Source organism: Diplodia corticola (genome assembly GCF_001883845.1).
Source record: "Diplodia corticola strain CBS 112549 chromosome Unknown scaffold21, whole genome shotgun sequence".
Taxonomy (NCBI): Eukaryota; Fungi; Ascomycota; class Dothideomycetes; order Botryosphaeriales; family Botryosphaeriaceae; genus Diplodia; species Diplodia corticola.
This window is the reverse complement of record NW_017971500.1, coordinates 302038-327323: the sequence shown is the minus strand read 5'-3', so window position 1 is coordinate 327323 and position 25286 is coordinate 302038. Positions and strand designations below refer to the sequence as shown.

Here is a 25286-nt window from a genome sequence, read left to right as displayed (position 1 = left end):
GGGCGGAAACCGGAGGCGGCGAGGCGGCGAGGCGGCGGGGCGGCGGGGCGGGATGCGGCGCCGAGGCTGCAGGGATGGCGTCCGCCGATGCGCCGAAGGATTGGTGACGTTCGCGACTGCCGCCGCTGCTCGACCGTCAGCTCTGCGCCTGTCCAGCCCTGCGGCTCGAAAAGCTCAAAGCTCGGTGCTGAGAGGCAGACGCTCTGCTGAGCCCGCGACACCATCTACCCCGCAAGCCTCGACTCCCGCGCCATCATGTTCCCTTCGCGCTGCTTGCGCCAATCCGCGCGCCGCATTAATAAGACAGCTGCCCGCCGCACCCAAAGAGCTTGTCCTGCGCGCTCTGGCACCGCCACCACCACCACTCCCGCCGCGCGCAGGCCTTTTCCGCGCTCAATTGCCATCCTCACCGCCATTGGCACCGCCGGTGCCATTTATCAGTATTCTGCTGGGAACCAGATCCACCGTAATGTCTATGCCGAAGCTCCCGAGGAGCCCCAGCTCGTCTTCGAGAAGCCCCGGAAGGAGGCCCGCTCGAAGGAGGAGAACAGAGACATAATCAGCTCGCAGCATCTACAGGTCAAGAGGAGCTGGGAGAATCCTGGTCTCTATGCCTGGGGCTCCAATGACGGCAAGGTCGTTGCGCCCGACAGCCAGGAAAGGCACATCAAGACCCCGCGCCGCCTGAGTTTTTTCGATGGCCTGCTGCTGCGCGACGTGAAGCTCGACCGTTTCGTTGGGGCTGCCATCAACGAAAAGGGCGACCTGCTGCAATGGGGAACCGCATATGACAAGGATTGCGTTGCGCCAGCAGTCACGCTGAAGGGAAAAAACCTGAAGTCGTTGACCCTGTCCAGGGACCGTGTAATTGCCCTGGCATCCAACGGCAAGGTTTATTCGGTCCCCGTATCAAAGGAAGAGCAGGAGACGGGCAAGAAGGCTTCCGAGAGCAGTTGGATTCCCTTCTGGAGCTCTACCGCGCCAGTCAGCTACCGCACAATCGAACCCGCGACCCTCAAGTCAGGCGAGAAGATCACCTCCGTTGCCGGTGGACTAGAGCACGTCCTTCTACTCACTTCCAAGGGCCGACTCTTTTCCTCCGCTTCCAGCGCTCTCGACTATCCTAGCAAGGGCCAACTTGGCATTCCCGGTCTGAGCTGGCAAACCCGCCCACAGGGGGCATACGACCTTCCTCATGAGATCACCACCCTCAATGGTTTTGACATTGTCAAGATTGCTGCCGGAGACTACCACAGCGTAGCCGCTGACAAGGAAGGTCGAGTCTTCAGCTTCGGTGACAACTCCTTCGGCCAACTGGGCGTCCGCTACGATTCAGAGGTCCCATTCGTCGACGCCCCGTCCCTGGTCCCCATCTCGAGCCTCTACCGCGGAACCGGTCTCGTCCCCAAGGTCACGGGCGTCGCCGCCGGCGGCAACAACAGCTACTTCACTATCGACGCGACGCGCGTGTCCAACCCAGGCGCCGACGACGCTCTCGCGCGACGCAACCTTGGCAACGTGACCGCCGATGCGTGGGCGTGCGGCCAGGGCATCTGGGGCGGCCTGGGCAATGGTCGGTGGACGCACGTGCAGGACACGCCCGTCAAGATCCCCGCCTTTTCCGGCCTGTTCGAGTTCGACGAGAAGACGAGCAAGGTCGTGCCCATCCGTCTCGCGCAGTTCGCCGTCGGCGCCAACCACGTCGCCGCCGTCATGGACAACATCGCCCATCTGACCGCCGGCACCGTCGGCACCAGCAGATCGAGTGATCGCGAGTCCGAGAATGAGACGAACTGGGGTGCCGACATTCTCTTCTTTGGCAACAATGAGCACTACCAGATCGGCACGGGTAGACGCAATAATGTGAGCACTCCCATCTACATCCAGCCGCTGGACCAGGTCGCGGAGAGGAAGATCAGGGGCAAGGAGGAGCATCGGTTCCAGATCACGCCGAAGAAGAAGGTCAAGCTGGACGGAAGATGGGTCGAGTTGCAGCAGAAGGTGGAGTGTGGCCGGGGCGTGACGGCCGTGTATTCTGGCGTGTAGAACCTGAACGAAGTGATTGTAAGCTATGCGATGCCATGTATCTGGGGCGTTTGGCGCGAGTTGGAGATGTTGAGACCAGGAAGAACTCTCCCTGCTCACATTGTTGTAAAAAAAAGGAAATGAAAATAGCCATGTCAATTGTTGAGGTAAATCAAGTCTCTCTACTGCCGCCTCCTTCCCCAAGAGAATGGATATCTCTCCGGAATCCAATGATTCCTCATGGAATATAGGAGTATCAATGAGGTAAAATATCGACTGAGCTCACCTCCCTCTACTATCGCGATGGTTACCGCACGTAGAGTTGCTATGAAGCAGTGTATACCTACACGGTATACACGGCAGGCGGGGGAACGCATGGTCCGTGCACCATCAGCGCGAAGTTTGGAAAACACAGCTTGGAGAGCAAAGTAAACAACCTTCTACAAGAGGGATTGAACTTTCTTCCTTCCATCCAAAGTCTCTTCGCAACGTGTTTGGTCACACCCACGGCCGTGATGCTTGAAACGACAGAGTTCTTTGTCACAACCGCCGTCAGAGGGGTTGAGTTCTACTTTGCCACCCTATCTTCAACTGACCAAGTTGCGATCCCCAATTGCAGCCCCGTGCTTTTGGGCCTTACGACTCGTTTTACGGTGCTTTCCCGGCTTGATGCCATTGCTAATGGCGTCAATTGCGCAGTGTTCTCCCCACACAGTCACTCAGCACCCTACCATGACTTTCTTTGAGAGTATATATACAAACCAATTTGCAGCATCTCTATAATGACCCGGGCGCTTGGTCTAGGGGTATGATTTTCGCTTCGCATCATTCAAAACGAGCCCATGTGAAAGGTCGTGGGTTCAATTCCCACAGCGTCCAGTCTTTTTGCCTTTTTGCGCACCCGTCCAGTATCTTTCTGCCGCTCAATTGCATCGCGGGCGTCAGAAGAGGCACGCGGAACGTTTTGGACTACACAAGGCCTTGCATTCAGGGTATCGGTATCGGTTCTTAGTCCTTGCTCGAGGAAGCTCGTGGTTGATGGGATGCACATAGAGCGGTAGAACTCAACGCTACGGCTGTTCGTTCATGTCAGGAAGAAATGTTAGCTTCCGCATCCATCGGGTGCGTATTAGAGATCTTCCGAAAAAGATAGTTGTACTGTACACAAGCGTCAGTCACGACGTCGCCTCAGATCCAAGCTCCTTGCGCCAGCCGTGCTTATTCCCTCAGTGAGACTTTAACGTACCTTGGCAAGAGGTCGTGGTAATGCATTCTGCCTCGTGTGCATCTGCTGAGCTTACCGGGTCGGCCTTACGAAAGATGGCCAGCACCGAGTACAATGAGAGTGTAGGGCCAGTTCTTGTGATCGAAGGGCCTTGATGATCCAAAACTTTGCTACATATTATTTGAGGAAAGAATGATTAAGAACTTATATAGTGGAAAGTCGAGCACGAGTCTCGACAAGGTGAACCTAAGCCTGGAACAATATCTCCGGAGAATTCTCAGAGCCGGGTTACCTATCATACAACGAATGAAAATGTTTCCTGTGCAGCGTCCACCTTGATACTTTCGGGGCCGGGGATGCGTCATCCAGAAGCACACACTTCATGGGAGCGCTGGTTTTCACTGGTCCATGTCGAATGTTGGGCGCCTCCTCGGCCTTCGGAGCGTCGCCATCTCTTCCCAACCTGCCATCTCTTGCATAGACGCTTCGAAAAGAGATTGATATGATGAGAGATAGGCGATCGCTTCGATGTCTTCCTCCGTGTACCTCATCAGACGTTTCTTACATGTGCTCCGTAGACCAAAAGTAAATTTACCCTTGTGCTCCTCCTTTCGGAAACCACCAATCAGAGAGACCATGTATGTGACGCAGCTTTTCAAGTACTTGTTGCGACTGCGGCAGAGTCCGATCAACGGGATGAATACCATAACCAAGAGAGAGGCAAGAGCAATCTTGCCTCTACAGACCAGCTGCCTAGCGGTTGGGTACCCTGCGTCGTGACTGACTGAGTGCCTAGACGAAGCGGTCAGAACTTGCAGAAGCGCACAACGGGAAGAGAAGTCACCCCACCATTTGGATGGACGTTTGAGTTCAGAGACATTTGCAGCCAATGTTGGCCCTTTTCGATGGCAAGCTGACAGTTCGAGAATCCACGATGTTTGAGCTTTTGAACGTAAGGTCGATGGGGTGGCGCGTCCTTTCTGCTGATCCGTAACTACACGCGAACTGCTCATAATATAACCGCCATACATCGTGATGGCTGTGGTGGAGGCTTACCCTCGCATAGGGTTTAATGAATGGCTGTGATGGAGACTTACCCTCGCATAGGGTTTAATGAACGGCTGAAATGGTCGATGACGTACCCACAAGGAAAGGCGTAAGCATGCACGGCAGGCAAGCCACTATTCGTATGTCTGCAACACTTCTTCATGTAGGTAATCATGGCCACACAAGAAAAGTGCGCAGGGAAGTTGGACGATCTGGACGCCACCATCCCTCTTGACGCCAATAAGGTCGCAGCGACGACAAAGCCAAAAAGAGATGCAGCTACCAGTCGCAGAGGCGCTGCCAGTAGCAGCCGAGCCAAGACAACACTGCATGATGGCCTCAAAACACCGGTGATGGGCTCCAATGAAAGACGGGGTACATGCCCATGTTTGGAGCCTGATACCACTACTGCAGAAGGAGGCGCAAGGCGTCTTCAGCCACGCTGCTGACGGATGGATGATTCCCGAGTGCAGTCGAGGAGTATCCTCTATTTGGCTAGCATTATAAGGGCCTCGTTACAGGGATCTGTAAGATCCGAGGGCAATTGGAAATTCCAAAGGGTGACTTCGCAAGGCGACGCATCCAGAAACAAGGCGCTGGGGTGTAAATTTCATGGGCTTTGATAGATCTCGTGAAGCACGCAGAAAATATCACGAGTACTCGATTCAACCAATCGGCTCAAGGTTCTGGCGGAGTTGTCCTACAACAACGTTAGCACATCCTCAAAGTGCGCAGCTAGACGTAAAATCGAGCACGTACATTACCAAAAGAACCGCAAGCATCATGACCATTTTGTCATACAGACACATTGTCTCATCAGTGTCATATATTTTCATTTCTGCCGTCTATCCAAGTTAAGAAAGGGGGAAATAAGAAGAAGAAAGAAGGTATCTCTCAAGAAACCCAAAAACCTACACCTCTACATCCCACGCGCCGCTCCATGCATCACCCGGCAATCCACAAGCAAGTCTACTCCACCTCTACCCAGTCCGACTGTGCTTTTTTCTTCATCCAACGCCTTCATCTCATTCATTCATCAACATACGCCTCCTGACTTTTAATAACATTTACGACTTGACCAGAAGACTGTGGCCGGTCATCTCCTCGGGCTGAGACAGACCCATGACGTCGAGGACGGTAGGGGCGACATCGCCGAGAACACCGTCAGTCTTCTTCAGGCTGTAGTTCTTGGGAGCGTTGGCCATGACGAACGGGACCTTGTTGACCGTGTGCGAGGTCTTGGGCTTGCCCTCCTCGTTAAGCATCTCCTCGGCGTTACTGGATCCTGGTCAGCAATTGCTTCGATGAACGCCTTGCAAAGTGGACATCATCTCACCCGTGATCAGCAGTGATGAAGAGAGTGTAGCCGCTCTTCTTGCACTGCTCGTAGATGACGCCGATGGCCTTGTCGGTCTCGGCGACACCCTTGATGGCGGCCTCGTAGACACCAGTGTGGCCAACCATGTCGGGTGGGGCGAAGTTGTTCATGATGAAGTCAAACTTGCCCTCCCGGATGCGCTCAGCCGTCTTCTCAGCAACGCTCATGGCGCTCATGGTGGGCTGCAGGTCGTAGGTGGCGACCCTAGGCGAGGGAATCATGTCGCGGAGCTCGTTCTCGAACTGCTTCTCGACACCACCGTTGAAGAAGAAGGTAACGTGAGCGTACTTCTCGGTCTCGGCGATGTGGCACTGGTGGGTGCCCTGCTTGCCAAGCCACTCGGCCAGAACGTTGCCCATCTTCTGAGGGGGGAAGGCAACGGGGAAGGTGTACTTGGGGTTGTACTGCGTCATGTTGGTGAGGGCGATGTTCTTGGGGTAAGGGAACTCGGGCAGCGGGGAGCGGTCGAAGTCACCCATCAGCTGAGTGATCTCGCGGACACGGTCGGAGCGGTAGTTGAAGAAGAAGAGGGTGTCATCGTCTGGCCTCCCGTTAGTCGTGCTAGCAAAAGGGTCTAGACGGTGAAGGATGCTTACCCTTGACCCTGCTCTCGTCGCCGCCGACAATGATGGGCTTCAGGAACTCATCGGTCTCGCCAGCCTCATATCTGGCCTTGACGGTAGCGAGCGGGTCCTCGCTCTTCTCGCCCTCGCCCTGGACAATGCCCTTTAGGGCAATCTCGAGTCTGTCCCACCTCTTGTCGCGGTCCATAGCGTAGTAACGGCCAACAACCGTGGCGATCTCACCCAGCCCAATCTCCTTGGTCTGCTTGAGGAGGTTCTCGAGGTGGCCGGCACCCGACTTGGGGTCGGTGTCACGGCCATCGCCAAAGAAGTGGATGAAGACCTTGGGAACGCCGACCTCCTTGGCGAGCTTGAGCAGCGCCAGCAGGTGGTTGATGTGGGAGTGCACACCGCCGTCGGAAACGAGGCCGAGGAGGTGCAGGCGGCCGTTGCCATTCTTGGCCCTCGCGAACGACTTCTGGATGTTCTCAACATCCTTGAGCTCGCCCTTCTTGATGGTCTGATCGATGCGCACGACGTCCTGCCAAACGACACGGCCAGCGCCGATGTTCAGGTGGCCGACCTCACTGTTGCCCATGAGACCCTCGGGCAGGCCGACGGCCAGCGACGAAGCCTCGATCTCAGTGTAGCCCTGGGTGACCTCGGAGCCCGGGCGCTTGAACTCGTCCATGACAGGGGTCTCGGCGGCGAGGATGGCATCGCCATTCTTGGGCGACTTGTCGCTGGCGATTCCCCAGCCGTCAATGACGACTTAAGGTGCGGCTATGTCAGTAGGGCTGAACACTCTGTTGTCCCGCAGGGGTCCGACTTACTGAGAACGGCCTTCTGGTCAACCTTAGCCATTTTTGTTGGATTTGCTCGGGTGGGGCTGGATGCAGCTGCGAGGAGTGAGGTATCAGCGAGCAAGCTTCGTGGGGCACTTCGGACGGGCAAGCCAACCTATTTAGGGCGCTTTGACACTCGGATAGCAAGGGGCGTGGTGTGCTGAGAGTCTCTCGATATCACGCAGTGGGGTGTTTTCTTTTCAACAGACACGGCGATCATCGGCGGGCGGGAGGGGCACGGCGGCCGCCTGGAAAGGGCCGACGTCACAAAAAGTCGCGGCCGCGCCCGATGGGAAGAACGCACCCACCCAACCACCCGTGCCACGCCCCCGAGACAGCCTCACCCCCGTGGCGCCGCCATTCGCCCTGTTCCGCTCGCTTCCAAGCGCCCCACCTGTGCTGATACTCCTCGGCGCGTCCCACCCTCCGTTCCCTGCGTGCTGCTGCTCGCCTCGACCCGCCCAGGCCCGCGCGTTCTTTTCGCGCATCGTTCGTTACTTACGGGGCCGCGCGCATCTCATCAGCTCACAGAGCGCCGCAAGCCAGCAAGCAAACGAGGCCAGCCAAAAGGCGTTCATCCCGAGCCAACCAACCAAAATACCCCGCTCCCATTGGGCCGGCCGCCGGAACCAACAACTAGTTACGACAGGACAGCTACATACCTACATTTTTTCGACACAACCCTACCCTTCCCGAAAAGAAGGTCACCCGTGCCGCATCCGCGCCTCCCCCGACAATCATGGCCGCAACAGGCACGCCTCGGCTGTCGTCCATCTCTACACCCGCAACACCCGCCAACCGCGGCCTGTCCGTCGCGCCCGCGCAGAACTCACAGCTCTCCTCGTCGTCCCAGCAGCAGCAGCAGCAGCAGCAACCGCCGCAGTCGGCGGCCGCGGCGGCAGCGGCAGCCCCGCCGCTCCCTCCGCCCGCGACCTTCGACGTGCTGCCCCACCTGCACGCGCTGCTGAACCGGCTGCTCATCCAAAAGCCCACGGACGCCGCGCAGCAGCAGCAGCAGGCGGGCGAGGAGGGAGCGGGGAAAGCGGCAGCAGCAGTAGCAGGCGGTGGCGGCGAGGAAGGGTTGAAGTCTGGTGGAGGAGGAGGAGGCGGCGGAGGATCTGTAAGTGCCGCCGTAGGAGGAAGTGCGGGTGCCGGCGCCGGCGCGAGCGCATCCTCCGACCCCGATGCCCAACCGCTTGAGATACACCAGCTGTCGGCGGCGGCGAGCGCGCTCAAGGTGCGGCTGCAGAAGGCGCGGCAGGCGTGCGGGCGCCTGGGCGACATGGACCGGACTGTGGAGGAGCAGCACGAGGAGATTGGGGAGCTGGAGGAGCGTGTGAGCAAGCTAAGAGCTGTGCTTGAAGACATGGGCGTCGGTGCGTCGGCGTCGTCGTCGACGACGGAGGCGCGGGCGCCGACGACCGCCGCCACCGCTGCTGGTGGGGACGGGAGCAACGAGATGGTGCTGAGGGACGTGAGGCCGGCTTAAAAAGGACACACGCTGCTGTTATTTGTGGTCACGCTGGACGATGACTTGGGTATGATAGCGTGAGATCCAAGGCTAATCGGTACGTTCAAATTCCCTCCAACCCGGTGTGTTATCCCTTACCCTGAGCATTATTGTATGCAAGTAGACCCTGTCCTCGCCAGAGCAATGCAGAGGGCTCGAAGCGTGCAAAAGCTCCATAAGGTGCAATGACTCGACGTGCGAGGCCAATGCGTTCCGCCAACGCAGCAAAGGACCCCGGGACTTAGCTACAACAAGAAAAACTCCGCGGCGCCGAAAGGTTAAGAATTGGTGGGATTCCACAGCTACCCACCCACCAAGCTTGCTTCCGAAGTTCGGGACGGAAGTGGCGGGACGTTTGGTTGACAACGGTGAGCGATGCGTCAGCGATCGCTAACATCGGCCTCAACGGGCGGATGGGATGAGATAACGAATTGCTTCTGCCGACAAGGCTAGAAGCATCTGAATTGGAGGCCATGCATGCTGGTGAGACGGACGGTCTCGCTATGTACCCACCACTATCAATGATGAGCAGAAATCGACGATCTGATTTTCTTAGAGCTTGATTCATGATCATGCCATCTTTCTATTTCGGGAATGCGCAAGCCCTACTTGATTCGTGGCAAATGGATCATCGGCATGGCCTGGCTCGTGTTTGGAATCTTCAGAAGTGATTGGAGCTGATTGATCATCCAGTTGAACTTCCGATATTCAATTGCAATTCTTCAAAGTTTTGAACACAGTGCACTAGGTTTGGAAGCTTCATATCAAGTACAAATTGCCATTTGATGTCCAAATTCTATTTACAACCCATTTTCCGGCTTTGGTAGCTTCTATATCAAATCCATGAAAATTATCGTGACCTCATGGCGGAGGAAAAGGATGCAAGTGGGAATAACAAAGAGAAGAGAAAAACAAAATCGCCCATGATACCAAACTCCCAGATGATCCGCTTTTCATAGTACAAGGAAAGAGGAAGTCTACGCAGCGTTGCGCTTCTCCGCGGCCTCAGCAGTGAGCATGAGAGCGGCAGGGGCGTCATCGCGGGGCATGTAGAGCTCAACGAAGCGGAGCTTCTTGCTCACGTTGAAGTCCTCGTTGGCGAAGAGCTGGTTGAGCTCCTCCTTGGTCTTCACCTGGTAGGTGGTGAACTGGTCGGGCCTACCACCGAAGGCGGCGGGCAGGTCCTTGTAGTTCCAGTTCTGGACGTCGTTGTACTCGGCATCCCAACCGTGAATGCAACGCTCAATGGTGTAGCCATTGTTGCAGATGACGAAGATGATGGGGTTGAGGTTCCTGCGGAGCATGGTGGAGACCTCCTGGGCGGTCAGCTGGAAGGAGCCGTCACCAGTGAAGAGGATGGTGCGCTCGCGACCAAGCTCCTTGGCGGCGAGAGCGGCACCCTGCAGACAGCCAGTGGCGTAGCCAATGGAGCCCCAGAGAACCTGAGAGATGGCAGTGACGCCCTTGGGGAAGCGCGTCTCCCAGATACCGAAGTTGGCGGTACCAGTCTCAGTGATGACGATATCGTTCTCACGCAGCCACTGGCCGACGCGGGGCCAGAGCCAGGCCTGGGTGATGACGGGGTCGGTGCTCTCGGCAATCTCCTTGGGGACAGTGTTGGTGGGGACGGGGCCGCCCTGGATGTTGAGCTGGGGCAGGCGAGCAGTGAGCTTGGTGAGGACGCCGTTCATGCGGACACCGGGGTATTCCGAGTACTTGACGGTAGCACCGTAGCTGTGGAGGTCGATGGTGTTGAGCTGCGAGGTGCGGTAGGTGAAGCCGGTGGTGTTGAAGTCAGACTTGACAGCACCAATGTTGATGATGAGATCGGCAGCGTCGATGCGCTCGCTGACACCGGCATTCGAGCCGTCACCGGCGTACACACCACCGTAGTTGGGGAGGGTCTCGTTAACAGCACTCTTGCCCATGGGAGCGACGAAGGTGGGAATGCCAGACTTCCTGATGAAGGCGTCGGTCTCCTCCAGGGCCCTGTGCCTGATGGCGCAAGCATCAACGAGGATGACGGGGTTCTTGGCGGCCTGGAGGTACTTGAGGACAACGTCGACGACGTAGTCCTCCTTCTCCTCGTGGTTGGGCGAGAAGGAGAGGTTCAGGGGAGTCTTCAGGCGCTCACCCTCGATCTTCTTGGTGACCATGTCGGAGGGCAGGGCGATGTAGACGGGACGCGAGAGGATGTAGCACTTCTTGATGGCATCGTCGATCAGGGTGGCAGCCTCGTGGGGGTCGTTGAGCATGGACACGGCGCAAGAGACCTTGCGGCTCATGTCGGCGAAGGTGTCGAAGTCGCCATTGCCCAGGGTGTGGTGGAGCAAAAGGTTGTTCTTCTGGGCAGCGGTGGTGGGGTAGCCGACAATGTGGACAATGGGGACGTATTCCGAGTAGGCGCCGGCAATGGCGTTGATGGCCGACAGCTCACCGACACCGAAGGTGGTGACGATGGCAGAGATGCCCTTGATTCTGGCGTAGCCGTCGGCGGCGTAGCCTGCAGAATGGTCAGCGCGGGGTTCCCGAAGCAGCCGGGCGGGCGAGGTGGGGCAGGCTGCACTCACCAGCATTGAGCTCGTTGCAGTTGCCAACCCAGTTGAGGCCGCAGTTGGGCAGGTAGTCGAGGGCAACCAGGTTGTAGTCGCCGGGAAGACCGTGGACGGAGCGGACGCCGACCTGGTGCAGACGGGTGAAGAGGTACTGTGGCTGGTGAGCTGGAGGGCTAGGAGCTTGGGGCAGGGAAAGGACTGACCTCAGCCACATCGACGGGCTGCTTGAGCTCCCGGGTGCGGATATCCGGGGTGCTCACGCCGGAAGGCAGAGGAGTGGTTGCGCCGCTCATGGTGATGGCAATGGGTGGTGTTTGTTGCGAAGGGATGTGAATTGTTGGTGGCTGACTGAGGAGCGCGGCAGCCGCAGCCTTTTGTACGAGCACGGCGACCAGGGTCCGCCATGACGAAATGGACCTCGTTCGACGAAGGCTCAACAGCGCAGCGGGTGCCCACGGGCGCGTCACTCGACATGGCATGAGCAGGACGGGTTTGACACGACGCACAGCTACTCCTGCGCAGCCGCCTCGCTCCCGCCGCCGCCTGAGTCGCGGTGGTGGGGCGCAGGCAGGTCGGAGCTCTGGGCTGGATGGAAAAGCTGGCCGGCATCGGCTGATCTCGCGCGAGCCAGCTCGCGCTACGCTTCGGGCCTGGTCGGGACATCTCGCGATGCCGCTGCCGTAGGGCTGAGCGCGTCTCCTTAATCGGGCCACCGCAGTGCCATCTCACCACCTGCGTCTCAAATTTTTTACACAAAGCGGGACCCTGGAAATATCCCTCAGCCCGCCTGTGGTTCGCATCTCACGCGCGGCATGCAGCTGCTTCCCGAGCGCGAGATAGCAGCGATAAGCAGCCTCGCCCTTGCCGTGCCCTCGGGTGCCAGCGTGCCAGCCCTGGCTGAGCCGTCGCCGCCGCCGCCGCCGCTGCTGCTGCCGCGAGCCGTCACGGCCGCTAGTGGCGCTTGGACGTCAACGCCACGCCGCCGCACGTCCTGCCCAGCATCGACCAGAGCCGCATCTCGAACTGTATTCCTTCCGACTTGTTCTCGAGAGCTATCGTTTCGCATATGGCCACCCCGGCACCGCCTGCTCCGAGCTCCCACAGCAAACCATGCTCGCACTGCGGCGTGCTCCGGGACGTTCTGGTCCGTTGCCAGATCGACGAGTCCCGCGCCTGGGTCTTCATCTGTCCCGGCAAGTGCTGGCGCCAGCTGAGCGGCGGTCGGGTTGACGGAGACGCTGGCCATCCTAATTACCGCTACGGCGGCATGTGGAAGAACAAGCACGATGCGGTGAGCGCCAAGAAAAGGACGAAGACGCAAGCTGAGCGTCAGCCCCAGGGATGGCGAAGCAGCGACAACGGCAATGCAGCACCGGACGGGGCAGCAGATAAGAAGTACACGCGTAACGACCGTGTGACGTGGGACGGCAGAGTCTGGGCGTGCAGAAAGACCCATTTCGCACGGGAGGCCAGCACTCCGGACCGGGAGGTTGGCCTCTGGAAAGACGAGGGACCGGTCAGCGCCGATTAAGGAGTGGCGGGTATCAGGGACGTTGAGCCGCATATCATGGAGCGTTCAACGTGCGGTCGACTGATCTGCGAGACCTGCAGTGAGTCTCGCCCCCGAGATCCTCCGAGTTTCGTTCTTTCGGTCCGCAGCAACATATCCACGGCCGTGTTGCCCCTCCTGAACCTCCTACATTCTATGAGCCGCTTGTAACCCGCTTGTAGCCGAAAGAGCTTACCAGATATATGTTTCGGGGGCGGGTGGGTGCAAGCTCTCGCGCTATGCCGGCCCGATCTATAAGAAGCGGGATCTGCTGCGAAAGCGGAGCATACTGCCGGAAACGGCTCTTCTTTTGGGTTCAAACAAGCTTCGACGGTTGGCTGTTCGGGTATCTTGGCGATCTTCCTGATCTTCGACCCCTGCGCGCTCTGGCGCCGGCTTCGGCATGCCATGTGACGGCAATCCCTACCACGCAGGGGAAATGTATCTCCGACTATCCTTAGTACCTACACCTGTCTTTTATGAAGTTTCAACGTTGCGTATGCTCAATTTTGATCCGGAGCTGAAGTTCCAATCTTGACCGTGCCTTCTCGGGATGCAAATTCGAAGACACGAAGTGTATGGGGCAAAATGCGGACACTAGATCATGGTGACTGCCCAGTTGCAGGCTGTGAAGCTTCCTAATCGACTACATGTTGCGTTGAATGTGAAGAACCTCATTGTGGGCGAGGGCGGTGATGGTGGGGGCCAGGGGGCTGAAGTGTTATGAGCTGATCATCACGAGACTCCCGGGGGAATACGGTTCGAGAACGGGCACGTTCCGACTTTGGACGAAATTTTCAATACTGGAGTACGAACGGGACCGAGGCCTCATCATTGGTCTATTGTTTTCTTACGCTCCAAGCATTGGCTACAGTGAGGCCACCGCTGTACCGATTTCACTTCACGAGCAATGTTTTGAAACAGTACTTACGGCCGTTCTATTTCCCTGAAGGGATATCTCGTGACCCTCACGGCAGGAAGCCAATGCTTGATCAAATTCCGGTCACACGTAGTTGAGACTTCCACTTGAATGATGCATAATGTGTACAATAATTCGCGCACAGATTGATGAAGAGAGAAATTAAATTTTTTTTTGAAAAAAAACATCCCTCCACACGACGATAGCTTCGACTCAATTTCAATGCCAGAGCGGATGAATGGAACCGCCGAACTTCGCCAAAGGACGCAGCGGAAAAGTAAAAATAGGGCAAGATAGTGATCCTATGCGGAAGGTCTTTCTCCCGTCAAGCTCAGGGGTATCCCTGCCTGAAATCCGTCTCTCCGTTCATTCCGTAGGCCTGAGAGCTGGAGTCGTGCACGGTAGCCCTCCTCATATCCCTCGCATACTTGCCCTCATAGTCGCCTCCCGTAGCTCTATGCATGACACACGTGTTATCCCACATGACCAAGTCGCCATCGTTCTCCCACTCCACCCTCAACACATACTTGGGCTGACAGGCATGCTCGTACAACTCTCGAACCAGCCGGTCAGACTCCTCCTTCTCCCAGCCTTCCAGGTGATGCACATGACTGGCGATGTACAGGTTCCACCGGCCGCTCGGCTCGTGCTTCTGCACCAGCCTGTGCCTGCCGAACGGGTAGCTCTCGGGATCCACATGGGCCAGCAGTTCGGGACAGGCCAGCTTCCGGCTGTGCATCAGCGAGTGGCACGCGACCGGGTCCGCCCTGACCAGCTCCTCCCTCGTCCGCTCGGGCAGGTCTGCGAACGCGGCGCGCGTGTCGGCAAACTCGGTGGCACCGCCGGAGCCGGGCGGCGGCAGGCGGGCGGCGCGCAGCAGCGAGTGGCCGGCGCGGCGGGCGTTGAAGCTGGAGTCGACGTGGAAGAGGGCGTTGCCCTTGTTCATGGCGTGCCGGTGCGAGTCGAGCGGCGCGACGCTGCCGTCGACCAGCACGTTGGACACGTCGAAGAGCTGGTCTGTCGAGAGTCGGTGCTGCTTGCCCAGCGTCGAGTAGGGGCGCACGTCGTCGAGCGCGCCGAAGCGCGAGGCGAAGGCAACGTGGCCGGCGTCGTCTAGGTCGGCTTTGCGGAAAACGAGGACGCCGTACTGGTAGTCTCGTAAGCCGGCGTGAACCTACGAAGTGAATGCTGAGATTAAATACTTTTGTGATGGCAGCTTGGACTTCAGCGAAGACGTCTTCTGGGATTGGCTGCGAGAAGTCGATGCCGCGAACTTCTGCGCCGAAAGTGGGATGCAGCTCAACTATATCCAAATGCTCCTTGTGAGGCATGGTGGTGTAGGTACTTTTGGGCGGAGAATGTGCTGAATGCCGTGGCAGACAGCAGCAATCGACCCGCAATATATAGCGCAAATGCACATAGATGCAAAAGCCGACGGATGCTTCCCCTCCCCCTCATCTCCCCGGAAAGCGACTGATAGCAGCTCTGTCAAGGGTTGCCTGAGTGGGGAAAGCCGAGCAGCCACAGCGGGCAACGACTTGCAACGACGTCATTGGCCGGCTAGGGTCACCGGGGGATAAGCGACCCCAGGGTCCTCTGCAAAGACGCTTCTCTGGGCCGCGCTTCCCTTCACGCTACAACCTCACTCGCCAAAATCTTCCAACTGACACCGTTCCGTCGCCTTGGACCTCACGACCACCCCACGCTTTTCACCCTACCCGGCTCCAAACGCCGACGCACCCCGCCTTCCACACGGGCACACCCACAGACCGGCTCCCGTTCAATCGCCGACCAAACACGTTCCACGAGCCACCACCCCCAACCGGAGCACTACGTACCACCCACCAATCACAGACACGCGCAGCAGGCCCTCCGCCCGCCCGCCATCCCGCCATGCCCCTCGGCTTCGAGCGGCTAAACGAGCGCGCCACGCGCCCCAACGCGCTGATCAACTTCATCAAGCCGCTGCCGGGCGGCGGCGCCGCGACGGCGGAGCGCCTGCTCAACCGGGTGGCGGCGCGGTGCTACCCGGTGATGCGGGCGCACCGCATCGCCGTCATGGCGCTCGAGGAGCACGCGCCCAACCCCGAGTTCGTCGGCCGCAACTTCAACGCCGGCGAGGTGATCCAGCTGGTGCTGCGGCGCGGGGACGGCCGCTGGCTCGGCGCGCGCCAGGTCGAGATGGTGTTGATGCACGAGCTGGCGCACTGCAAGCAGATGAACCACGGCCGGGGCTTTTGGACGGTGCGGGACGCGTATGTCGAGGAGCTGAGGGGGTTGTGGGCGAGAGGGTATACTGGGGAGGGGTTGTGGGGGCGAGGGAGAGAGTTGGAGGGCGGTGATGTGGTGGATGAGGACGAGCTGGTCGACATGGCGGGCGTGGAAAGCCTGTGCGGTGGCACGTATAGGAGTAGGGGGAGGAAGAGGAGGAGAGGTGGCAAAGAGAAGCCGCAGCTGAGCTACGCGGAAAGGCAACAGCGCAGGATTCAGAAGAAGTTCGGTGTTGGAGGTACAGCCTTGGGAGCAGATGACGCTGTCAAGTCGGAGCTGGAAGACGGCAAGAAGACGAAAGGCAAGGGCAAACCACGTGTGGCGAACAGCGCTAGAGGCAGGGAACTGCGAGCTGCCGCGGCGCTTGCGCGATTCGACCAGGTGAAGGACGATCAAAAGGAGGAGGCGGAAATGTCCGATACAGAATCCGAGGATGACTATGACGGAGTTGTTGGGCCTGCTGCTCTCGATGTCGATGGCAAGGAGATGAGAGACGGTAAGGGCAATGGTCTTATCAAGATTTGCGAAGACGAAGACGAAGACGATGCCAACGTCAAGCAAGAGATGGATGAGCTCAGAGCGCTACGCCAGGAAAAAATCACCAAGTTCACGAGGAAGCAAGCCCAACCTAAAGAGATTGCATCAGAGCTCATTGACTTATCGAAAGACAGCCCACCCCCGGCGAAATCGGATCGGAAGCCGACCAAGAGTAGCAGATCTGACATGAAGCATGATTCCAGCGCCAAAGCAGGCAGATTGCCAACGAGCCGTAACAATGGTCCCGAACCGTCTAACTCCAAAGCCAGCACGAAGAACAAGAAGTCGGCCGCTTCATCTCAGCCTTCCGCTAATATGGCATGTCTGATCTGCTCGTTAGTCAATGGTCCGGGTGCTTTGACCTGTACTGCTTGCGCCAACGTGCTCAACCCAAAAGCCGTGGCCGGTTCCTGGAAGTGTAAGAGCCTGACATGCCGTGGAGGAGCATACGTAAACGCTGGAGATTCTGCAAGGTGCGGCTTATGCGGAGCGGCAAAAGAACTGCAGTGAACTGGATTCAATTGACGAGGTATACCATGCCGCATACCCGTATTTGGAGGTCTACAGCTACAGGCATGTTTCTTGCGCGAATAGTTGCGCCTGCAACACGCACAGCCGGCGCAAGAATTGCTAGACCTCAACGTAATTCTGAAATATATTTGCTACACGCGCAGAAGGAACTCTTCCTGCATGTGTTAGCAGTGAAGCCATTGTCTTCTTGCTTGAATTCAGATAGTCAGTGGCACTTATGGAATGAATGGTCTGCGTCAAGGGGAAACGTTGTTCGTAGTCATGAGCACAAGCAGCCGCAATAACGGCTTGCACGGGAGCAAGGGTATTTTCACTTTGAACATGGGAAACTTCAAGTTGGTGGAATGAATTCATTTCCTTTTTGCAGTCTTTCATAAGACTTTCTAAGATTCTCGAACTCACAATCCTCTTCTTCTTACTGTGTTTCACTTACCTTCTTCGTCAGCGCAGTAGGCCATAGGCCCATAAGCCTGAAACTAATTGAGGTCCTACCAGTCCCACTCACAGCAGCCCTCCACAGGGCAGTGCCCACAGCCAGGGGTGGGGCACCCCCCATGGTCACCAGAGTTGATCGAGCTGCAATTACAGCAGACCCACGTAATCGGCTTCTCGCCGTTGGTCGTCGGGTAGAAGTCCCACTCACAGCAGCCCTCCATGCCGGGGCAGTGTCCGCAGCCAGTGGTGGGGCACTCCTCATGATCACCGCTGTTGGTTCTGCTGCACTGGCAGCAGGTCCAGGTCACGGGTCTGTTGTCCTGCGCCATTGTTGCTGGACGGAGGAAGTAAGAGTGCGTTGTGGGGGGTTGGGGACGTTGTCAGGTTACTGTAAGGCTTAGAGTGTTCGAGTTTGAGGATTCGAAGCACTTGTTTGGTGTGTGTGAGGTTGGAGTGAGGTTTCGTTCTGTATTTATATGTTTTCGGTGTGCGGTTGTTGGTAAACAATAAGACATTCATACGAGATACATTGCCTTTGTCGGAAGACATCTCAGCCCCACGAACAAGGAGAGGCTGGTTTTGGCTGTAGCGCTAATGGTCGGACAAAGGAGACAGAAAAAAAAAAGGGATGGCTTCAATGCGACGGCCACGGGCGGATAGATGCTAACTGCGGCATCTGCGAAGGAGAGAAGGTACAATACCTTTACCCACTCTTTAGCTCCAAAATCTGGCAAAAGAGTAGAAATGCACGTATAGCCAGCCTCCCGCTTAGAATTGATCATAATTCTAAAAACGGAAAATATAATCACTTCCGTTACAGCAGAGACCACTTTGTTGGGTTGTTCGACTTTGACATGCTAGTATGTTAGAATGGATTTGGGATTCACCAACTAGGAGAACTGCTTTGCGCCTACATGTTTGTTACATAGATGAAATGGACAACACGGGACAGAGCGATTCACATAGTTACATCATAGCGTTTCCGCCTTCGAAATTCTGCAAAGAAGAATTGAGTCCGCTATACTCGCTACATGTCGTCACTGAATGAGCAGAGAAAATAAGTTTGTGATATGCAGACAGAGCATTCGTTGCCCGTTGCCATCCCGCATCCATCCCCCTCAAAAGACCTTTCCCGATATCGCATGCCCTTCAAAATTCCAGTCTTGCACTCCTTGGTATCACACCCTCAATCGATCCCGCACTGATATTTTACCCCGTGGCCCGGTCCAAGCCATCGCGTCCATGAGCTTATTTCTTGAACGACTTCTCCACCTTGCTCTCCATGACTCGGACGTAGCTTTCTATCCTCTGTACGGCAGACTGCAGGGCCTACACCGTGGTGAAAACATGCGTCAGCGAATATTCCCCGTACGCCCATCGATTCCCCCGTCGGAAGGTTGCTCTCTGGCATTCGTTCGCCCCACCCGCCAAAATAGCCGAGGTATCCAATGCCCGGCCCGGCGGCTTCAACCCACAAGACCTCCGGTCGAGCAATGTCGCAGCCATTGGGAGGGAGGAGAGAGACAGAGAGAGGAGGAGTGGGGAAAACGTACGTAGATGTCCTCTTGAAGCAGCTGGTTCGCGACCTTGTACTCGTCCATGACATAGTAGTACATTCCGGCGCCGGCTGTGACGGAGCCCGTCAGGAAGCCGAAGATGCTGCAACACCGTTCACGTTAGCCAATTTGCGTCCATTGGGTCGATGTGTTCGTCGTGCTCGTAGGCGGCGGCGGCGGCGGCGGCGGCGGCAGCGTCGTCGGCACAAGCGGTGTGTGTGGCGTGTCGTGTGACATTTAGAAGTTGAGACTCACGTCGCTCTGAACGCGCCAACCGGCTTCTTCTGCGGCAGAGCAGCCGCTTGCGCGTCGAGCAGGCGCGCCGACGTCTGGAAGCTGCGGCGCGGAAGAGCGGGAGCGGTGGTGCGGAGGAGGGTGGAGGCGGCGCGGCGGGAGCAGAAGGCCATTGTTGCTGCTGCGGATCGGGCAGGTCGGTTGGCTGGGGGCGGTAGCTGGCGAGCGCGGAGCTTGTGGTGGTGGGCGGGTTGATGGAGGAGACGGGTGTGGTGGTTTGGCGAAGGCGCGCGTGGAGAGGGGCGTGCTGGTGGGCGGGTTGGGTGGACGGAGAGTGGGTTGCTAATTGCGCCTAGCTGGTTGGCTGGGTGGGAACGCACAGCTCTCGCTCGGCGAGTTGTTTGGATGTGGGGATGGCAGGCTGGTGGTTGCTGCGCTCTGGGGATGGGGGCAGGTGCTTCGGCCGGGCTAGTGACGATGGCATGAGCTGTCCAAGCTCCCTCCCTTAGCCCTTAGCCCTGCCGCGACGCGCTTGCGCTTTCGGCTACCGCTCGGATATTGCGCCCACGGACGTCATCCAGCGGCACAACCCACGGCCTCGCTGCTGCTTGTGTGAAGCTTTGAACAGTGTGCATGAATTCCTATATAGAGTATGTGTGTGCATTTCCACATTGCTTTGCGGTCGCAAGCTTGTCCCAAACATCCCGTACGCCGGCAAACCCAGTTTCCTCGCAAGAGGTGTGACCTCAAGTCCGAATCTTGCTCTAAATCAAAAGCTGACCTTCCAGAAGCGAGCAAATGGCAGACCCTACATCGCCGAAAGGGAATAAAACATACAAGTGCGAATGGCGCGTCGTGATCATTTCATAGTGACAGGGGCAACTTTCTTCACCTGCTCCGACACCCGAGGTGCCGCCTTGGCTGCTTTCTCGGCGAGCATTGCCGCCGCCTTCTTCAGCTGCTCTTCGCGGACCTTCCGGACATAGCGGAAAAGGACAATGAACATGAGCTCCACGCGCTCTTTGGTCATCATCAAGAAGCCCTGCACCAGCAGCCCCTTGAGGATCTGGGGCCCGATGCCCTTGAATAAGCCAAGCGGGCCTTCGTGCTCAACAATGAAAGCCATGACTTCGATAAACGTCTTGAAAGGCTTCCCTTGGCGTGCCGGTGGGGGCTTCGACTGAAGGCCGACCTTGGCAACGATCAGTGGCTGGGTTGCGATGGTAGCCAGCATTTTAGAAAGAGAGCCGAGCACTGTGAGGTCATGGTTAGTAGGGGTTACGGCAGCGAGCCTGGCGGCGAGACTCACAGAAGGACTCCCAGGGTTTCAGGTTGGCCTTTCCGGGGAAAAGAGCGTCCCTCAGCCTCTGGTAGGCTCCGTAGGTGATGGCTGGGTTCACCACCAGAACCAAGCTGGCCTTCAGTCCTCTCCAGAGGCCGGTCCATCCATCCTCACCCGCGATGATCTCACGTCCGGTGTCCATTAACCCCTTTCGCTCATTCTTTGCCTGGGTTTGCTGCCTCGTCGTGACCACGGCGACAGGAATGGTAAACATTTGTGCGACCGCGCCGGCAACGGCTCCCAAGCCAAGTTCAACGGCCGTTCCGGGAGTCTTGGGAACCTTCTGGCTGGAAAGATATAGAGTGCGCACGACCGTGTACCAGTAGAAGTAGGCGAAGTTGGTGGAGGCGACACCGAGCAGAGAGCCTGGCATGCCGTTATACAGTCCAGCGAGGCCGTCATCGTTCACGATCTTCGTAATGGCGTCCCAAGTCGAGGTGTAGTGCTGGCCGTCGGCAGGGTTGCTGGCACTATCGGCAGACTTGGTCTGCTTGACCTGTACCTGGAGCCGCGTCTTGACGCTGCGATGCGGTCAGTATGCGCGCCATGGTCCGACATGCGGCTCCGAAGTCGGGTCGAACTCACATGTCAAGCGGGTAGACGAGCGCGTTGGCAACCACCGCACCGGCGGAACCGGCGACAGCATAGCCCCACGGAGGGAGAGGAGCGACTTTTGACTGTCCTGCCATTTTCGCGGCCGGCGCACAGCGGTTTGGAGCTCGTGAGGGCAAGAGACCAACTCCCAGAGGGCAAACAACGGCGGCACAAGGACGGATGTGAAGGGGAGGTCAAGAGGCTAGGGACGCATACCAAGAAAAGGGGAGAAAAGTGGAAAAGGCGGACAATTTACAGTGGAAAGGCGCGAGAGGGTGGTGTAGGCCATTACGGCTTGTAGATCACGACGGCGGGCAGCCCGCACATGGAGCTCACGGCCGAAGACGACCGACTGCACCTCGGCTCCTGCCAACTTGCAACAGCCACGGGCCAGGCGCCGCACGAAAGCGGGACTAGCGCCATCAGATTAGATGGCTGGCGCTTGGCATGAGGCCGCCCGGCTGCTGCGCCACACCCAGTGCCTCGAGTCAGCCGCAGCGCCTCGGTTGGACATCAACACTCCCTTCTCCAGACGGCCCCTCATCCCGCTCTGGGCCTGTGTTGACCGTGCAATGGCTTGAGATCGCATCTGTGCATCGCCCGCGTCCGCTGCTCCTGCTGCTTTCCCACCACCATCGCCGCTTCCTCCGGGCGACAGGGCTGAAGCTGGAACCCAGGGTACCCGCGCAGGTCGGCAGGCACTTGGACCTCCTTCCCTAGCCGGCTCTGGGGTTGCTCGGCGCCCAATCATGCCAGATATTGCCCACCGCTCCTCCTCGGATCCGTCTTCGTTCTTCTGATCTCACTTCTCCACCACCATGGCCAGCCAACAGGCCCGCGTTGCAGCCATGACGGCTGAGATGGAGGCGCTCCAGGCGCGCATCGCAGGCGCTCCAACCCGCGACGAAGCTCTAGAGCTCGCCATCAAAGCTGCCGAGCTGTGCATGCGGGCCCTGAAGGTTGCCACTGACAAGCGCCAGAAAGCAGGCCTGAGTTCGCACTGCCAAACGCTCCTCACCGAAGCTGAGCGTATCAAAAAGTCGCCTGAATGGCCAGCAGCAACCCTTCCGAACATCTCATCGCTCAGTTTGGACTCCACTCCGTCACGTGCACCGCAATCCTCTAGGGCCATATCGCCCCTCACTCAAAAGCCCCCGAAAATCAAGCCGGAGCCCGTTTCCGATCGAGCGCTTCCTACGTCTGAGCAGATCTTACTGCTGAAAAGCTCCAAGATCAATGGTTCAACCTTTCCTCCGTGGAAAGACGGCCCTTCTGCGGCCGACTTCGTGCTGGGACCTGGCGAGGCCCTATTTGAGGACGACGTTGAACTCCGTCTTTCTCCAGCTCAGCTGAAGTTCTTTGATGGCTGGAAGCGTGCCAAGGATGCTTTGCCACCGCCAGCCTGGGCAGCTGCTGGCACTGCCGAGGACGGCCCCACGATGATCAAGGAGAATCGTAACGACATGGTGCAGGATGTCGCAACTGACTGCTCAGTCGTTGCCGGTCTTATCGCTGGCTCAGCCCGAGTTGAGCGTGGAAATGATCAGCTTCTTTCCAACTACCTTTGGCCCTATGACTATTCTGCCGGCGTGCCGCTTCTCTCTGAGAATGGCAAGTACGTCTTCCGTATGAACTTCAACGGCTGTTGGAGGAAGGTGGTTGTAGACGATCGGTTACCCGTGTCGAGAACCACCCGCATGCTACACGTCCTCGATCGTCAGAACCCTTCGCTGTTGTGGCCTGTACTTCTGGAAAAGGCCTATCTTAAGGTCCGCGGAGGATATGACTTCCCGGGCAGCAGCTCCTGCACTGACCTCTGGACCCTCTGCGGCTGGATTCCTGAGCAGATATTCCTTCCAGAGGCCGACATCATCCCCAACGAGCTATGGGCCAGGCTCTTCAAGTCTTTCGGATATGGCGATGTTCTGATGACCGTTGGTACTGGTAACATGAGCCGGCGGGCTGAGAGGGAGCTGGGACTCGAAAGTCAACACGACTACGCCGTCCTTGACCTGAAAGAGAAGAATGGTGAGAAAAAATTGCTCCTGAAGAATCCTTGGGCCGAAGGAACTGGATGGCGTAGTGCACGTCGGCCATCGTACACCGCTGAGGAAGATGCTCCGGAACCCTCGAGCGATTCGGACGAACAGAGTCTCTCGCCAGGTACTTTCTGGATCAGCCTCGAGCAAGTTTTCCAGAACTTTGAAAATGTGTACGTCAACTGGAACCCCGCTCTTTTCCGCTACCGGCAGGACATCCATTTCCATTGGGACTTGGCTTCTTCTCGCCACGTCCCAGGTTGTCTTGTCAACAATCCACAATTCTCGTTAAAGGTCCAGGTCGGGGAGCCAGTTTGGCTTCTACTGTCTCGACATTTCAAGGATACAGAGGTCGATAGTATGGACGGAGGCGGACCACCCCAACGGAGTGCAACGGCGACCCCTGATACCATCTCTGGTGCAGACAGTGGATACTATTCTCGTCTGTCGCCAGAGACGAGCCAGACGAGGTCGGAATCGCCCGCTCATGGTGACCTTGCCCGTGGCTATATCAGCCTCTACATATTCGATGAAGGCGGAAATCGTGTATACACGAGCCTGGATGCACTGGAGAGCGGTGCCTTTGTGAGCAGTCCGCAAATGCTCCTCAAGTGGAAGAACCCTTCCAAGTCGACGTACACGGTGGTCGTGGAGCAAATGGAGCTTGCGTCGGGGGCATACACTTTCACCCTGTCGGCCTTCTCTCCCAAGCGCGTGTATCTCGACCACGCGATAGAGAAACGCGACCACAGCACGAAGCTAAAGTCGAGGTGGAACAAAAGCACCGGCGGCGGAAACCTGCACAGCGCGGACTTCAGCAAGAACCCGCAGTTCAAGCTCAGTGTGCCGCAGGCGACATCTCTGGCTGTGCTCCTGCAGGTACCGGCCGAGTCAGTCAAGGTCAACGTCGTCGTGTTGTATGGGAAGGGGAAGAGAATGCACACGGTCAAACCCCGCGACGTAGTGGTCAGCTCTGGGCTCTACAGGAAACACTGCGCATATGCAGAGATGCAGAACGTGGACCCAGGCGTGTACACGATTGCATGCTCGACGTTTGAGAGTGGGCAGGAAGCAAGCTTTGAGCTCCGAGTGGACAGCGATGTCCGCTGCCAGTTGACACCAATCGCTCAAGAAGGAGCCGGGATGCTCTCGATGCAGCTGGCACAAGCGTGCTTCAACCCTGCAAGCAACCGGGTTGCAGCGCCGGTGATCCCGCGCAAACTCGTTCGCGTCAAGATTGTCGCGAAGTTCGTGCGGGCGTTTGGCTCCCACGACGCTCCCGGGCTCCAGGCACGGACGCGCAGCCCACTTCGGGTAACCCTGGAGATCGGACGCGGACCGGATCGCCGGATTCTGATCTCTAGCTCGGGCGGCGAGTACAGCGACGCGGAGGCTGGCGTCCGCACCGAGGAGGTGGACCTCAGGCCAGACATGTTGCGCCAGGGCGACATGTGGCTTGTCCTGGACAGGCTGAGCGGGCCGACGACGGGCTGCTCGGAATACTACTCGGTCGAGCTGTTTTGCGACAGCGCCAACGGAGTCGCGGTGGGCGTGTGGCGGGGCTGGGACGCGTGACGGCGGCGGTAGTGGGCATGGCGTCGGTTATAGCGGCATGGAGGGCTTACGTGCTTGGGTCCTCTTCCTGCTCTTCCTGGCGACTGGGCCGGCGGTGCCGAGAGTGCGAGGGCATGGCGTGCAAAAGTGATTTGGTAGATCGACAGAGGCGAATAGGGCTATGGGCGCGCGGTGGCGTTGGGGCAGATTAATCGAGCATGACAATGATTGCGACAATAAATAGCATCTCCATCTCGGGGAGATTGGGGGCTCGACTTCAAGCTTTATGGGGCCGCTTCCTAGTGTCCGGGGAGCTGGCACGCTGGCCGATCGGACAGAGGCAGCGGAGAAGGCAGCGGGACCGGTGAGGGCGCAGCGGCCGGGGTGGTGGAGCGCAGAGCGGGCGCGGGCACGCGGGCTGGACGACGCAGTGGGCGCTTGATTGGCCGCGGAACGGCGACAGCGGCATGGTGCGACGCAACGCCGGGCGCGAGATAAAGGGCGCCGGCGCGTGGCCTCTCGCTGCGACAGGAGAGACAGGAGAGACAGGACTCCAGGAGAGCAGTTCTGGTCGAAT

The 25286-nt window shown here is 58.0% G+C and overlaps 10 protein-coding genes across 10 annotated transcripts; 5 read left to right on the top strand and 5 right to left on the bottom strand.

Moving 5' to 3' along the window:
• Nucleotides 1-255: 255 nt before the first annotated feature.
• Nucleotides 256-2046, top strand: BKCO1_2100098 (rrna processing protein; the record flags this gene model as incomplete). The annotated part of the gene is made up of 1 exon (XM_020272758.1): nt 256-2046. The coding sequence occupies one exon, from the start codon at nt 256-258 to the stop codon at nt 2044-2046; it is 1791 nt and encodes a 596-aa protein (XP_020130891.1).
• A 3318-nt stretch (nt 2047-5364) lies between these two features.
• BKCO1_2100097 (uncharacterized protein) lies at nt 5365-7102 on the bottom strand (the record flags this gene model as incomplete). Its single annotated transcript, XM_020272757.1, has 4 exons — nt 5365-5575; nt 5634-6216; nt 6272-7009; nt 7072-7102. The coding sequence occupies 4 exons, from the start codon at nt 7100-7102 to the stop codon at nt 5365-5367; spliced, it is 1563 nt and encodes a 520-aa protein (XP_020130894.1).
• A 720-nt stretch (nt 7103-7822) lies between these two features.
• On the top strand, nt 7823-8572 carry BKCO1_2100096 (mediator subunit med9; the record flags this gene model as incomplete). The annotated part of the gene is made up of 1 exon (XM_020272756.1): nt 7823-8572. One exon carries the CDS (start codon nt 7823-7825, stop codon nt 8570-8572), a length of 750 nt encoding a protein of 249 aa, XP_020130895.1.
• A 998-nt stretch (nt 8573-9570) lies between these two features.
• On the bottom strand, nt 9571-11441 carry BKCO1_2100095 (pyruvate decarboxylase; the record flags this gene model as incomplete). The annotated part of the gene is made up of 3 exons (XM_020272755.1): nt 9571-11096; nt 11164-11299; nt 11352-11441. 3 exons carry the CDS (start codon nt 11439-11441, stop codon nt 9571-9573), a joined length of 1752 nt encoding a protein of 583 aa, XP_020130892.1.
• Nucleotides 11442-12214: 773 nt separating this feature from the next.
• On the top strand, nt 12215-12679 carry BKCO1_2100094 (uncharacterized protein; the record flags this gene model as incomplete). Its single annotated transcript, XM_020272754.1, has 1 exon — nt 12215-12679. One exon carries the CDS (start codon nt 12215-12217, stop codon nt 12677-12679), a length of 465 nt encoding a protein of 154 aa, XP_020130893.1.
• Nucleotides 12680-13947: 1268 nt separating this feature from the next.
• BKCO1_2100093 (alpha-ketoglutarate-dependent-dichlorophenoxyacetate dioxygenase) lies at nt 13948-14947 on the bottom strand (the record flags this gene model as incomplete). The annotated part of the gene is made up of 2 exons (XM_020272753.1): nt 13948-14763; nt 14819-14947. The coding sequence occupies 2 exons, from the start codon at nt 14945-14947 to the stop codon at nt 13948-13950; spliced, it is 945 nt and encodes a 314-aa protein (XP_020130898.1).
• A 562-nt stretch (nt 14948-15509) lies between these two features.
• Nucleotides 15510-16934, top strand: BKCO1_2100092 (wlm domain-containing protein; the record flags this gene model as incomplete). The annotated part of the gene is made up of 1 exon (XM_020272752.1): nt 15510-16934. One exon carries the CDS (start codon nt 15510-15512, stop codon nt 16932-16934), a length of 1425 nt encoding a protein of 474 aa, XP_020130899.1.
• Nucleotides 16935-18638: 1704 nt separating this feature from the next.
• Nucleotides 18639-19353, bottom strand: BKCO1_2100091 (uncharacterized protein; the record flags this gene model as incomplete). The annotated part of the gene is made up of 3 exons (XM_020272751.1): nt 18639-18719; nt 18944-19049; nt 19202-19353. The coding sequence occupies 3 exons, from the start codon at nt 19351-19353 to the stop codon at nt 18639-18641; spliced, it is 339 nt and encodes a 112-aa protein (XP_020130896.1).
• A 686-nt stretch (nt 19354-20039) lies between these two features.
• BKCO1_2100090 (peroxisomal carrier protein) lies at nt 20040-21211 on the bottom strand (the record flags this gene model as incomplete). The annotated part of the gene is made up of 3 exons (XM_020272750.1): nt 20040-20434; nt 20490-21043; nt 21108-21211. The coding sequence occupies 3 exons, from the start codon at nt 21209-21211 to the stop codon at nt 20040-20042; spliced, it is 1053 nt and encodes a 350-aa protein (XP_020130897.1).
• A 723-nt stretch (nt 21212-21934) lies between these two features.
• BKCO1_2100089 (calpain-like protease ory) lies at nt 21935-24730 on the top strand (the record flags this gene model as incomplete). Its single annotated transcript, XM_020272748.1, has 1 exon — nt 21935-24730. The coding sequence occupies one exon, from the start codon at nt 21935-21937 to the stop codon at nt 24728-24730; it is 2796 nt and encodes a 931-aa protein (XP_020130978.1).
• Between the last annotated feature and the right edge of the window lie 556 nt (nt 24731-25286).